Source organism: Oncorhynchus tshawytscha, linkage group LG10 (assembly GCF_018296145.1).
Source record: "Oncorhynchus tshawytscha isolate Ot180627B linkage group LG10, Otsh_v2.0, whole genome shotgun sequence".
Lineage (NCBI taxonomy): Eukaryota > Metazoa > Chordata > Actinopteri > Salmoniformes > Salmonidae > Oncorhynchus > Oncorhynchus tshawytscha.
This window is the reverse complement of record NC_056438.1, coordinates 66,323,439-66,338,941: the sequence shown is the minus strand read 5'-3', so window position 1 is coordinate 66,338,941 and position 15,503 is coordinate 66,323,439. Positions and strand designations below refer to the sequence as shown.

General features: G+C 48.8%; 1 protein-coding gene across 2 annotated transcripts in view; it reads right to left on the bottom strand.

Annotated features, from left to right (window-relative positions):
* The window catches only part of si:ch1073-82l19.1 (protein zyg-11 homolog), a 35,271-nt gene that overhangs the window by 8,152 nt on the left and 11,616 nt on the right, over positions 1–15,503 (bottom strand). The window contains exons 6-12 of one of the 2 annotated variants that reach the window (XM_024435981.2): positions 7,018–7,082; positions 6,784–6,883; positions 6,534–6,584; positions 5,572–5,733; positions 5,438–5,485; positions 4,660–4,860; positions 4,529–4,581 (exon numbers count right to left, since the gene is read on the bottom strand). In XM_024435981.2, coding sequence (XP_024291749.1) covers positions 4,529–4,581; positions 4,660–4,860; positions 5,438–5,485; positions 5,572–5,733; positions 6,534–6,584; positions 6,784–6,883; positions 7,018–7,082 — 680 coding nt within the window. The remainder of the gene's footprint in view (positions 1–4,528; positions 4,582–4,659; positions 4,861–5,437; positions 5,486–5,571; positions 5,734–6,533; positions 6,585–6,783; positions 6,884–7,017; positions 7,083–15,503) is intronic. The other variant, XM_024435982.2, reaches the window with a different exon arrangement.

Here is a 15,503-nt window from a genome sequence, read left to right as displayed (position 1 = left end):
AGACAAATACAACAGGAGAAAGAGGAGCAGAACAGAGCACTAGAGGAGAGTGTCAGACTGCTGGTGGAGGAGAGGTTGAGGGGGATGGAGGAGAGGGTGAGGGGGACGGCGTGTGACAGAGAACAACCCACTAGAGAGGTGGCCACCCCCACAGAGAAGCCAGCAGAACAGCCCACCTCAGCACCCAACAAAAGTCTCGACACCACAGCAGAACAGTCCACACCAGACCCTGACCATAGAGTCGACACCACAGCAGAACAGTCCACACCAGACCCTGACCATAGAGTCGACATCACAGCACAACAGACAAATGAAGAACCCCAAGCCCAGAGGCTCTCACCCCCTCTGAGCACCCCCCCTGTCAGCCACCCTGATAGCCCTTCTGACAACCCCCCCACACCCACTGAGGACAAACACAAGACACAGATTGTACTACTTATGGACTCAAATGGAAATATATAGAAGAAAAAAACTTTTTCCCAAACACAGTGTGTCTAAACTCTGGTGTCCAAACACCCAGCGCGCCCTAGACCTTCTGTCTGAGGCCAAACTAGGCTCACCCAGCCACATAATAATACACACAGGCACAAACGACCTGAGAGCACAGCAGGAAAGAGTGGCCACAGCACTGAAGGGAGTGATTGAAAAGGCTTCTTCTACTTTCCCCAACGCACAAGTGGTTATCTCCACCCTGCTACCACGAAAAGACTTCCACCCCGCCACAATACAGCGGGTAAATGCAAGTATTTCCCGTGACTGTGCCTCAAAACCAAACGTTTTCCTGGCCCACCACTCCACCCTGGACTTGAACAGCCTCTATGACCAGGTCCACCTCTACAAGGCAGCAGTGCCCACCTTTGCCCGGACTCTAAAGGACATCGCTCTCAAACGTATCCCCAACACTCCACACAGGAGCAACAGATCAATAGACACCCCACCCAGACCAGCGAGACACCCTCCCAGATCTGCAGGACCTCCCCTGGACCTACACATAGAGGACCCACGCCAAGAGGAATTACATCCAGACCACAGTACACCCAGACACATCCACACCCCCACCCCAACCAATCAACACCCCCCACGTCAACCATGCCCACACTCCATTTAGGCCCCCTCAGATCAGACCTATGCCACTCCTGCCCACCCCATGCACCCCACCCCCGCAAAGAGGGCCTCAACATGGAAGCCACACATACGCCCAGGTAGTGAGCGGGCAAACAGTCCCAACCCCCACTCTCACACTCGCCCAAGCCAATGGCATGTACCAGATGCTCAGCAGGCTCTGCTCACACTTACTGGCCTGAGGCTAAACCACGACCAACAACATTGGACACTCTATGGAACAAAAAGCCTTCACTATATTATCCTGGAATATCCAAGGCCTGAGGTCATCTGCCTTTAGCCTAAAGAGCAGAAACCCGGACTTCACCAAAGAAATCGGTAATACAGACATTGTCATCCTGCAAGAAACCTGGTATAGAGGAGATGGACCCACTGGTTGCCCTCTAGGTTACAGAGAGCTGGTAGTCCCATCCACCAAACTACCAGGTGTGAAACAGGGAAGGGACTCAGGGGGTATGCTAATTTGGTATAGAGCAGACCTAACTCACTCCATTAAATTAATCAAAACAGGAACATTCTACATTTGGCTAGAAATTCAAAAAGAAATTATCCTAACAGAGAAAAATGTCCTCCTGTGTGCTACCTATATCCCCCACTAGAATCCCCATATTTTAATGAAGACAGCTTCTCCATCATCCTGGAGGGGGAAATCAATAATTTCCAGGCCCAGGGACATGTACTAGTCTGTGGTGACCTAAATGCCAGAACCGGACAAGAACCTGACACCCTCAGCACACAGGGGGACAAACACCTGCCTGGAGGTGACAGCATTCCCTCCCCCATATGCCCCCCTAGGCACAACTATGACAACATAACCAACAAAAACGGGTCACAACTCCTGCAGCTCTGTCGCACGCTGGGTATGTACATAGTCAACGGTAGGCTTCGAGGGGACTCCTATGGTAGGTACACCTATAGCTCATCTCTTGGCAGTAGTACTGTAGACTACTTTATCACTGACCTCAACCCAGAGTCTCTCAGAGCGTTCAGTCAGCCCACTGACACCCCTATCAGACCACAGCAAAATCACAGTCTACTTAAACAGAGCAATACTCAATCATGAGGCATCAAAGCCAAAGGAACTGAGTAACATTAAGAAATGCTATAGATGGAAGGAATGCAGTTTGGAAACCTACCAAAAACAATTAGGCAACAACAAATTCAATCCCTCTTAGACAATTTCCTGGGTAAAACGTTCCACTGTAATAGTGAAGGTGTAAACTTGGCAGTAGAAAATCTTAACAGTATATTTGACCTCTCAGCTTCCCTATCAAATCTAAAAATCTCAAATAGAAAACCGAAGAAAATTAACAATAATGACAAATGGTTTGATGAAGAATGCAAAAATCTAAGAAAGAAATTGAGAAACCTGTCCAACCAAAAACATAGAGACCCGGAAAACCTGAGTCTACGCCTTCACTATGGTGAATCACTAAAACAATACAGAAATACACTACGGAAAAAGAAGGAACAGCATGTCAGAAATCAGCTCAATGTTAACACATGTTTCCCATGCCAATAAAGCCCTTGAATTGAATTGAGAGAGAGATGAAGAGAGAGAGAGAGAGAGATGAAGAGAGAGAGAGAGAGAGAGAGATGAAGAGAGAGAGAGAAGAGATGAAGAGAGAGAGAGGAGAGAGATGAAGAGAGACAGAGAGAGAGAGAGAGATGAAGAGAGAGAGAGATGAAGAGAGAAGAGAGAGAGAGATGAAGAGAGAGAGAGATGAAGAGAGAGAGAGATGAGAGAGAAGAGAGAGAGAGAGAGAGAGATGAAGAGATGAAGAGAGAGAGAGATGAAGAGAGAGAGAAGGAGAGAGCTGAAGAGAGAGAGAGCGAGAGAGATGAAGAGAGGTGAAGAGTGAGAGAGAGAGAGAGAGAGAGAGAGATGGAGAGAGAGAGAGAGAGAGAGAGAGAGAGATGAATAGAGAGAGAGCAAGAGAGATGAAGAGAGAGAGAGCGAGAGAGATGAAGAGAGATGAAGAGAGAGAGAGAGAGAGAGAGAGAGAGAGAGAGAGAGAGGAAGAGAGAGAGAGAGAGAGAGATGAAGAGAGAGAGAGATGAAGAGAGAGATAGCGAGAGAGATGAAGAGCGAGAGAGAGAGATGGCGAGAGAGAGAGAGAGGGAGAGCGAGATGGAGAGAGAGACGGAGATGAATAGAGAGAGAGAGAGAGAAGAAGAGAGATGAGAGAGAGAGAGATGAAGAGAGAGAGAGAGAGAGATGAAGAGAGAGAGAGATGAAGAGAGAGAGAGATGAAGAGAGAGAGAGATGAAGAGAGAGAGAGATGAAGAGAGAGAGAGATGAAGAGAGAGAGAGATGAAGAGAGAGAGAGAGATGGAGAGAGATGAAGAGAGAGATGAACATAGAGAGAGATGAACAGAGAGAGAGATGAACAGAGAGATGAAGAGAGATGAACATAGAGAGAGATGAACAGAGAGAGAGAGAGAGAGAGATGAACATAGAGAGAGATGAACAGAGAGAGAGAGAGAGATGAACATAGAGAGAGATGAACAGAGAGAGAGAGAGAGAGAGAGAAGAGATGAAGAGAGAGATGAAGAGAGAGAGAGAGAGATGAAGATGAAGAGAGAGAGAGATGAAGAGAGAGAGAGATGAAGAGAGAGAAGAGAGAGAGAGATGAGAGAGAGAGAGATGAAGAGAGAGAGAGATGAAGAGAGAGAGAGATGAAGAGAGAGAGAGAGAAGAGATGAAGAGAGATGAAGAGAGAGAAGAGAGAGAGATGAAGAGAGAGAGATGAAGAGAGAGAGAGATGAAGAGAGAGAGAGATGAAGAGAGAGAGAGATGAAGAGAGAGAGAGATGAAGAGAGAGAGAGATGAAGAGAGAGAGAGAGATGGAGAGAGATGAAGAGAGAGATGAACATAGAGAGAGATGAACAGAGAGAGAGATGAACAGAGAGATGAAGAGAGATGAACATAGAGAGAGATGAACAGAGAGAGAGAGAGAGAGAGAGATGAACATAGATGAACAGAGAGAGAGAGAGAGAGAGATGAACATAGAGAGAGATGAACAGAGAGAGAGAGAGAGAGAGATGAACAGAGAGAGAGAGAGATGAACAGAGAGAGAGAGAGAGATGAACACAGAGAGAGAGAGAGGTTATGGACAGTTGTCTTTTATACTGATAACAAGTTCAAACAGGTGCCATTAATACAGTAATTTGCAAATAAATTCATTAAAAATCCTACAATGTGATTTTCTGGATTTTTCTTTCTCATTTTGTCTGTCATAGTTGAAGTGTACCTATGATGAAAATTACAGGCCTCTCTCGCCTTCTTAAGTGGGAGAACTTGCACAATTGGTGACTGACTAAATACTTTTTGCTCCACTGTATATGATGTATATGGCTTCTCTGAGTAGCTCAGACATATAGACAGACAGGCAGTCAGTCTTACCTGTAGGACACCATCTCACGCTCAGGGAGGGCCCAGGTCAGTATGGCAGCATGCTGTAGAAAGTAAAGACAGGTAATTGGAGTAAAGAAAACACTGATATGCGCACACACACACACGTACACACACTGTACCAGCTGTTCCAGAATGGTTTGTCGGAGCCCCTGGTCTAGGGTCCATGCATCCTGTCTGGAGGTAAGGTGGGCCAGGATGCCCCCAGCAAAGTAGCTGACCCCCACCTCCACCTGGGGCCCCTGGAGCAGGGTCACTACATGCTCCAACAGGTCCTCCTGCATCATGTCTGCCTGCAGCTCTTCCACCTCTGCTATGTTGTTCTGGACCACAGAGAGACCAGGAACCATATTCATCAATCGACTCAGAGTAGTAGATCTGAACTACGAGCAGGTCCCCCTGTCCATATAATCGTATTCATATTGATCTAAAACACAAAACTGATCCTACATCAGCACTCTCACTCTGAAATGGTTTATAAATACTGGCCCTGAGTAGTGTTCAGTAGGAATGAAACAGAAGAAAACGCTCCCAAACAGAGTAAAATAGGGATGTACTATCTGATCCTATTACACATGCTTTCAAATGTTTGGCTGTGGTGTGCCCTAATGAACCCAGGCGCAGGGTGGAGGGAGACAGAACACCATGGACCATCAACAGATAAACGCTTCCAGTTTTTATGATGTGGTTGTGTCTGTCCCTTGTTTATCTTTACTGGCTCAAACAAAATAGAAGTGGTTTTGATTACAGAAACATGCATTTTCTCTGTGCAATTATGACTTGAGCATACAACCCAAAGTGTAACACATGTAAATAATATGCACAATGATAATGTAGAAAAATCAGAGCACTGACATACTCAAACAAACAACTGCAACATGTTGAAACAGAAAGACCTACCAGAAGACCTAGAACTTTCTGCTGTATAGAAGATTCAGAAGAGTAGGTCTGCAAGGCAAGAGGGAGAGAACAATTCATTGAATGGTTCCACCATTTCAACTCTGAATGTGTGTGTGTGTGTGTGCTTCTCCTACCTCCAGCACCTCCTCGTACAGCTCCAGGCCCTGACACTGGATGAAGTGTCGCGAGGCAGTGGGTGTCTCATCAGTCAGGTTCCACAGAGCACTCAGGGCAAACTTCAGAGTGGAGTCCACTACTCCTGCCATGGCTTTCTGTTGCACTATACCCAGCAGCTGCTGTTAGAGGGGAGAGAGAGAGACGAAGAGAGAGAGGAGGGTGAGAGAGAGGAGGGTGAGAGAGAGGAGGAGAGATAGAGGTGAGGGGGAAGAGAGGAATAGAGAGAGGAGTCAGGGGGAGAGAGAGAGGTGAGAAGGAGAGAGGAGGAGAGATAGAGGTGAGGGAGAGAGGAAGAGTGATAGAGGTGAGGGAGAGAGGAAGAGGGGTCAGGTGAAGGGGAGAGAGGAGAGAGAGGTGAGGGGGAGGCCGAGAAAGGGTGAGATGAGGTTAGGGGGAAGAGGGTGAGGTGAGGGGGGGGAAAGGGTGAGATCAGGTGAGGGTGAGATGAGGGGAGGAAGAGGGTGAAATTAGGTGGGGGGGGACAGGGTGAGATGAGGTTAGGGGGAGAGGGTGAGGTGAGGGGGGGGGGAAAGGGTGAGATCAGGTGAGCGTGAGATGAGGGGAGGAAGAGGGTAAGATGAGGTGAGGGGAAGAGGGTGAAATTAGGTGGGGGGAAGAGGGTGAGATGGGGGTGGTTGAGGTGAGAGGGAAGAGGGTGAGATCAGGTGAGGGTGAGATGAGGAAGAGGGCAAGATGAGGTGGGGGTGAGATTCGGTGAGGTGGGGGTGTGAGATGAGGTGAGGGGGTGAGATGAGGTGAGGGGGTGAGATGAGGTGAGGGGGAGGTGAGATGAGAGGAGGGGGAGGTGAGGTGAGGGGGAGAGAGATAAAAGAGAGGGGGAGAGAGATAAAAGAGAGGTGAGGGAGAGAGAGAAAGATGAAGCGAGGGGGAGAGGAAAATGGAGGGACAGATTTCTTACCTTCATAATAAATATATCAGCCCCCAGCTGTGTGGTCTGCTCTGTAGACAGCTGCAGAGAGACAAACTGTTTCAACAAATGATCTTAGCAACATAAGCCACGGCCAACTGCCCATGGAGTCCAGTACATCAAACCTATTCCCAGTCAAAAATTCAGGTCCATGGGGGGTATGGGGTGAACTACTTTGCCAACTTGTATGGAGATGATAAGGTTGAGGAAATAATGCATTTAAAGAAGGGTGGGGACCTACTTTGGCCACTAGTATGGAGATGACGGCCACAGCCATCCTCTGCAGGGTCCGGTCCACGTGACCACTGAGCCAGTTCATCACCAGCTTGGCTGCTTCGAACCTGACAGGGACACAGCAGTGAGATCCTATAAAACCTAGGACTTAACCCTAACTTAAGATCTGTACACATAACTCAAGGTTTCGATTTAATTGATTTAGATTGATTTCAATTCACCAGGCTATGGACAGACTGACCTGTCAAAAGGGACGTCCTGAAGGATGGTGTCACTGCAGAGCACCAGCAGGCAGTTCTTCTGTAACTGGAAAAGGGGAAGCACAGGCTTTGGTTATAATAATAATTTGTGTCCCTTTCAGGAAACTCATCAGCAAAACATCACCACATAATGCATAAGTAAATAAATATACGGAACAAACATATAAACGCAACATGCATCAGAGTTACAGTTCATATAAGAAAATCAGTCAATTGAAATAAATAAATTAGGCCCTAATCTATGGATTTCACATGACTGGGCAGGGGTGCAGCCATGGGTGGGCATAGGCCCACCCACTTGGCAGCCAGGTCCACCCACTGGGGAGCCAGGCCCAGCCAATCAGAATGAGTTTTTCCTCACAAAAAGGTTTTATTACAGACAGAATACTAAAACTCACAAGTTGAGAAACGGGTAAAAATCACATACGTTTCCACAGTGGGGCAAAAAAGTATTTAGTCAGCCACCAATTGTGCAAGTTCTCCCCCTTAAAAATACGAGAGAGGCCTGTAATTTTCATCATAGGTACACTTCAACTATGACAGACAAAATTAGATTTTTTTTTCTCCAGAAAATCACATTGTAGGATTTTTTATGAATTTATTTGCAAATTATGGTGGAAAATAAGTATTTGGTCACCTACAAACAAGCAATATTTCTGGCTCTCACAGACCTGTAACAACTTCTTTAAGAGGCTTCTCTGTCCTCCACCTGTTACCTGTATTAATGGCACCTGTTTGAACTTGTTATCAGTATAAAAGACACCTGTCCACAACCTCAAACAGTCACACTCCAAACTCCACTATGGCCAAGACCAAAGAGCTGTCAAAGGACACCAGAAACAAAATTGTAGCCGTTCACCGTGCTGGGAAGACTAAATCTGCAATAGTTAAGCAGCTTGGTTTGAAGAAATCAACTGTGGGAGCAATTATTAGGAAATGGAAGACATACAAGACCACTGATAATCTCCCTCGATCTGGGGCTCCACGCAAGATCTCACCCCGTGGGGTCAAAATGATCACAAGAACGGTGAGCAAAAATCCCAGAACCACACGGGGGGACCTAGTGAATGACCTGCAGAGAGCTGGGACCAAAGTAACAAAGCCTACCATCAGCAAGGGCATTGAAGATGAAACGTGGCTGGGTCTTTCAGCATGACAATGATCCCAAACACACCGCCCGGGCAACGAAGGAGTGGCTTCGTAAGAAGCATTTCAAGGTCCTGGAGTGGCCTAGCCAGTCTCCAGATCTCAACCCCATAGAAAATCTTTGGAGGGAGTTGAAAGTCCGTGTTGCCCAGCAACAGCCCCAAAACATCACTGCTCTAGAGGAGGTCTGCATGGAGGATTGGGCCAAAATACCAGCAACAGTGTGTGAAAACCTTGTGAAGACTTACAGAAAACGTTTGACCTCTGTCATTGCCAACAAAGGGTATATAACAAAGTATTGAGATAAACTTTTGTTATTGACCAACTTTTGTTATTGCAAATAAATTCATTAAAAATCCTACAATGTGATTTTCTGGATTTTTTTTCTCATTTTGTCTGTCATAGTTGAAGTGTACCTATGATGAAAATTACAGGCTTCTCTCATCTTTTTAAGTGGGAGAATTTGCACAATTGGTGGCTGACTAAATACTGTTTTGCCCCACTATATATCTCTCATCCCCTTTGAACCAAACAAAGCTAATCTCCAAAATATCAAAATGTGCAGTCAAAATAAATTGTGAGCCAGGGCTACACACTGGCTAAATGCAAAACCTATCGACAGCCCACCCTTGAAAGACAATCAGCAACCAAGTTGTCCTTACCACGTACATATCCAATCTCAAGTGGAAACTCCTGCAATATCCGTAGTAATTTTCCTCTCGTGATTTTCCTGAGTGGAATAGCCTCAGGGAAACGAGTGACAATGGTTAATGGTTAACAGAAACTCTTTGTTTTGGGCAAAGGACCAACACAATCCATCAGAACCCTGCTGAAAGGTTCATCAAAAGCAGGAATAGGCTGCAAAGTGGTAACTGGTACAGCTTGGTTTGGTTCACCCATGTACTGGCAAACATAACAGGATTTATAGTAAGACACAATATCTTGTTATACAGACCTGGCTAGAAGAAGTTACGCAAGATACAGTCAAAGCCTAATTGGAACTACAATTTGAGATACACTGTGCCAATCGTCTTGCCCAGAATGGGTGCGAGAATGCCATGTCCTCATTAGAACACCATCTCTGTCAAAGTAACCCACACGAACTTCATAAAACTCCACCTCTGGACGTATCTCAGCAAAAAGAGGGGAGAGTTAAACATCTTTACTCTGTTCCTCAATCAACTGTTTCCTAAACATTCTATCAACTGTAGGGACCCTCTCTTCCTTCAGTGGTACTACAAACTCGCTCACCTTTGGGGTTTTCAAAGGAGAGGTCAACTCAGGAGGTTTACCGAAATCAGGATCACTCAAACGTCTCAGATAGATTGACAACCTCCTCAATACTAGACTTGCTCCTGGTGACTTTCTTAGACATAGTATGTATAACCGCACACGCTGGGAACACTCTAGGGTACTTCTCTGATAACATCAGGTTCCTCTACTCTGGGTTCTTTACAATTAACAGGACTTGGCATGACCTTCCCTCCATAAAAATCATTTCCCAAAATGAATGACACCTCCATCACCGGTAGGCTAGTCCTCACCCCAACGACGACGGAACCAGAAATTAGACCAGACTCAACTTCCACATTATACAACCCATCTCCGCTATGCACCAACAAAGGCAATACACCCTCCAAAATGAAGGACTGGGCTGCCCCAGTGTCTCACAGTATCTTCACCGGCTGCATAACAGCATCACCACTCTGCAGAGACACGAACTCATCTGAAACAAAGGGTTCATACACATCTGATCTAAAATCTTGTTTAGGAGATACACCAGTCCCAACCAGAGACTTAATGGGCTGGAGTGCTCCCACAAGAAGAAATGGCTTTTTCTCCCGCTTATTTTTCTATTTCAACTTAGGACACAGAGACGATGTCTCCATTCTCACAGCAATGTGTCCTTTCTCAATGACAAACTGGCAGATACGAAAGAAAAAAAACAGTTTTCTGCCAATCTTTATCTTTGGGCACTGTAGAAAAGACTGGAATCTTGCAGTAAGGGGTGACTTCTTTGGATTGCTTTTTGCGCATGGATAACTACTGGGTGCTTTGTTAGTGAAGGTATTTTTACGTGTCAATACAAACTCATCTGCAAGGACTGCAGCTTTCGCAAGAGTGAGATCCTAGTGCTCATAAATGTAGGTAGCAACCCTTTCATGAAGGTAATTCTTGAACAGCTCAAGAAGTACAGTGGTTGCTCCTTTCAAAGTTGCGTCATACTGCAGCACACCTTGCGGGCTGCTGCAGCATTCTGTGGCACGTTATCTAATTATCATACATTTTTTCTGTTAACTTCTTAAGGTATAGGGGGCAGCATTTTCACTTTTGGATAAATAGCGTGCCCAACTTCAACTGCTACTCATGCCAGGAATATAAGATATGCATAGTATTAGTAGATTTGGATAGAAATCATTCTGAAGTTTCTAAAACTGTTTGAATCATGTCTGTGAGTATAACAGAACTTATGTAGCAGGTGTCACGCCCTGGTCTTAGTATTTTGTGTTTATATATTTATTTGGTCAGGCCAGGGTGTGACATGGGTTTATTTTGTGTTGTGTTTTGTATTGGGGTTTTAGTAGGTATTGGGATTGTGGCTGAGTAGGGGTGTCTAGCATAGTCTATGGCTGCCTGAGGCGGTTCTCAATCAGAGTCAGGTGATTCTCGTTGTCTCTGATTGGGAACCATATTTAGGTAGCCTGAGTTTCACTGTGGTTTTGTGGGTGATTGTTCCTGTCTCTGTGTTAGTTGTCACCAGACAGGCTGTATTAGGTTTTCACGTTCCGTTTGTTGTTTTGTATTGATCGTGTTTTCATTCTTCATTAAACATGTATCGAATTAACCACGCTGCATTTTGGTCCGACTCTCTTTCGACGGAGGAAAGCCGTTACAGAATCACCCACCACAACCGGACCAAGCAGCGTGGTGACAGGCAGCGACAGCAACAGCAGCGAAAAGAGGAATGGACATGGGAGGACGTTATGTACAGCAAGAGTATAGAGTATACGACTTGGGAGGAAATAGACAGGTGGGCGGTCGACCCAGAGAGAGTGCCGGAGCCCGCCTGGGATTCGCTGGAGCAGTGCGAAGAGGGCTATAGGAGAATGGAGTCGAAGAGAAAAGCACGGCGGCGCAGAAGAAAGCCCGAGAGTCAGCCCCAAAAATTTCTTGGGGGGAGGCTCAGGGAGAGTGCGACAGAGTCAGGGTTCAGACCTGAGCCAACTCCCCCTGTTTATCGTGAGGAGCAGCGATCACAGGACTTCTGGACGTGGGAGGAGATATTGGACGGAAAAGGACCCTGGACACAGCCTGGAGAATATCGCCGCCCCAAAGAAGAACTGGAGGCGGCGAAAGCGGAAAGGCGCTGGTATGAAGAGGCAGCACGGCGACGCGGATGGAAGCCCGAGAGTCCGCCCCAAAAATGTATTGGGGGGGGGCTCAGGGAGAGTGTGGCAGAGTCAGGGTTCAGACCTGAGCCAACTCCCCCTGTTTATCGTGAGGAGCCAAGGAGGAGACCAGAACCAGAGCCGGTGTTGGAGGTGAGTGAAGCAGAGACTGTGAAGGAGTTAATGGGGAAAGTGGAGGAGAGAGTTGAGGGAGTTGCTAGTTTGGTGCTTTAGGTATGATATTCGTCCGACGGAGCGTGTCGGGGATTTGATGGCACCTGGGTCAGCGCTCCATACTCGTCCTGAGGTGCGTGTTAGTCGGCTGGTGAAGAGTGTGCCAGCCTCACGCACTAGGCCTCCTGTGTACCTACCTAGCCTTGCACGTCCTGTGCCAGTCCTGCTCTCAGGCTCTCCAGTACACCTTCACGGTCCGGTCCATCCTGTGCCACCTTCACACACCAGTTCTCCGGTGGCAGCTCCCCGCACCAGGCTTCCTGTGCATGTCCTCGGTTCAGTACCACCAGTGCCAGCACCACGCACCAGGCCTTCAGTGCGCCTCGCCTGTTCAGCGCAGTCAGAGCCTTTCTCCTCTCCAGCGCTGTCGGAGTCTCCCGCCTGTTTAGCGCTGTCAGAGCCTTCCTCCTCTCAAGCGCTGTCGGAGTCTCCCGCCTGTCTAGCGCTATCAGAGCCTTCCTCCTCTCCAGCGCTGCCGGAGTCTCCCGCCTGTTTAGCGCAGCCAGAGCCTTCCTCCTCTCCTGCGCTGCCGGAGTCTCCCGCCTGTTTAGCGCAGCCAGAGCCTTCCTCCTCTCCTGCGCTGCCGGAGTCTCCCGCATGTTCAGCGCTGCCAGAGCCTTCCTCCACTACAGCGCTGCCGGAGTCTCCTGCCTGTTCAGCTCAGCCGGAGCCGCCAGCCTGCATGGAGCAGCCAGAGCCGCCAGCCTGCATGGAGCAGCCAGAGCCGCCAGCCTGCATGGAGCAGCCAGAGCCGCCAGCCTGCATGGAGCAGCCAGAGCCGCCAGCCTGCATGGAGCAGCCAGAGCCGCCAGCCTGCATGGAGCAGCCAGAGCCGCCAGCCTGCATGGAGCAGCCAGAGCCGCCAGCCTGCATGGAGCAGCCAGAGCCGCCAGCCTGCATGGAGCAGCCAGAGCCGCCAGCCTGCATGGAGCAGCCAGAGCCGCCAGCCTGCATGGAGCAGCCAGAGCCGCCAGCCTGCATGGAGCAGCCAGAGCCGCCAGCCTGCATGGAGCAGCCAGAGCCGCCAGCCTGCATGGAGCAGCCAGAGCCGCCAGCCTGCATGGAGCAGCCAGAGCCGCCAGCCTGCATGGAGCAGCCAGAGCCGCCAGTCTGCATGGAGCAGCCAGTCTGTCTGCATGGAGCAGCCAGAGCCGCCAGTCTGCATGGAGCAGCCAGAGCCGCCAGTCTGCATGGAGCAGCCAGAGCCGCCAGTCTGCATGGAGCAGCCAGAGCCGCCAGTCTGCATGGAGCAGCCAGAGCCGTCAGTCTGCATGGAGCAGCCAGAGCCGCCAGTCTGCATGGAGCAGCCAGAGCCGCCTGTCTGCATGGAGCAGCCAGAGCCGCCAGTCAGCCAGGATCTTCCAGATCCGCCAGTCAGCCAGGATCCGCCAGTCAGCCATGATCCTCCAGATCCGCCTACTACCTGCCTGAGTTTCCTCTTAATACTGGGCTTCCTCTCGGTACTAGGCATCCTCTCAGTGCTGAGCTTCCCCTCAGTCCCGAGCTTCCCCTCAGTCCCGAGCTTCCCCTCAGTCCCGAGCTTCCCCTCAGTCCCGAGCTTCCCCTCAGTCCCGAGCTTCCCCTCAGTCCCGAGCTTCCCTCAGTCCCGAGCTTCCCCTCAGTCCCGAGCTTCCCCTCAGTCCCGAGCTTCCCCTCAGTCCCGAGCTTCTACCTCAGTCCCGAGATTCTACCTCAGTCCCGAGATTCTACCTCAGTCCCGAGATTCTACCTCAGTCCTGAGATTCTACCTCAGTCCCGAGCTGCCCCTCAGTCCAGTGGGGACCTTGGTGAGGGTTATTAGGCCTAGGTCGGCGGCGAGGGTCGCCAAACAAAGGACGCGTTACAGGGAGACTAAGACTTGGTTGGAGTGGGGTCCACGTCCCGAGCCGGAGCCGCCGCCGTGGACAGACGCCCACCCGGACCCTCCCCTATGGGTTTTAGTGTGCGGCCGGGAGTCCGCACCTTGGGGGGGGGGTTCTGTCACGCCCTGGTCTTAGTATTTTGTGTTTATATATTTATTTGGTCAGGCCAGGGTGTGACATGGGTTAATTTTGTGTTGTGTTTTGTATTGGGGTTTTAGTAGGTATTGGGATTGTGGCTGAGTAGGGGTGTCTAGCATAGTCTATGGCTGCCTGAGGCGGTTCTCAGAGTCAGGTGATTCTCGTTGTCTCTGATTGGGAACCATATTTAGGTAGCCTGGGTTTCACTGTGGTTTTGTGGGTGTCCTGACTTCCAGCGCCGACAGAGATGGCCGCCTCGCTTCCAGTTCCTAGGAAACTATGCAGTTTTTTGCTTTTTTACGTGTTATTTCTTACATTAGTACCCCAGGTCATCTTAGGTTTCATTACATACAGTCGAGAAGAACTACTGAATATAAGATCAGCGTCAACTCACCATCAGTACGACCAAGAATATGACTTTCACGAAGCGGATCCTGTGTTCTGCCTTTCAACCAGGACAACGGAATGGATCCCAGCCGGCAACCCAAAAAAACGACTCCGTAAAAGAGGGAAACGAGGCGGTCTTCTGGTCAGACTCCGGAGACGGGCACATCGTGCACCACTCCCCAGCATTCTTCTCGCCAATGTCCAGTCTCTTGACAACAAGGTTGATGAAATCCGAGCAAGGGTAGCATTCCAGATGGACATCAGAGACTGTAACGTTCTTTGCTTCACGGAAACATGGCTCACTGGAGAGACGCTATCGGAGGCGGTGCAGCCACCGGGTTTCTCCACGCATCGCGCAGACAGAAACAAACAACTTTCTGGTAAGAAGAGGGGCGGGGGCATATGCCTTATGGCTAATGAGACGTGGTGTGATGACAGAAACATACAGGAACTCAAATCCTTCTGTTCACCTGATTTAGAATTCCTCACAATCAAATGTAGACCGCATTATCTACCAAGAGAATTCTCTTTGATTATAATCACAGCCGTATATATTCCCCCCCAAGCAGACACATCGATGGCTCTGAACGAACTTTATTTGACTCTTTGCAAACTGGAATCCATACATCCTGAGGCTGCATTCATTGTAGCTGGGGATTTTAACAAGGCTAATCTGAAAACAAGACTCCCTAAATTGTATCAGCATATCGACTGCGCAACCAGGGCGGGAAAAACCTTGGATCATTGTTACTCTAACTTCCGCGACGCATATAAGGCCCTGCCCCGCCCTCCTTTCAGAAAAGCTGACCACGACTCCATTTTGCTGATCCCTGCCTACAAACAGAAGCTAAAACAAGAAGCTCCCACGCTGAGGTCTGTCCAACGCTGGTCCGACCAAGCTGATTCCACACTCCAAGACTGCTTCCATCACGTGGACTGGGATATGTTTCGTATTGCGTCAGACAGTTACATTGACGAATACGCTGATTCGGTGTGCGAGTTCATTAGAACGTGCGTTGAAGATGTCGTTCCCATAGCAACGATTAAAACATTCCCTAACCAGAAACCGTGGATTGATGGCAGCATTCGCATGAAACTGAAAGCGCGAACCACTGCTTTTAATCAGGGCAAGGTGACTGGTAACATGACTGAATACAAACAGTGCAGTTATTCCCTCCGCAAGGCTATCAAACAAGCTAAGCGTCAGTACAGAGACAAAGTAGAATCTCAATTCAACGGCTCAGACACAAGAGGTATGTGGCAGGGTCTACAGTCAATTACGGACTACAAGAAGAAAACCAGCCCAGTCAC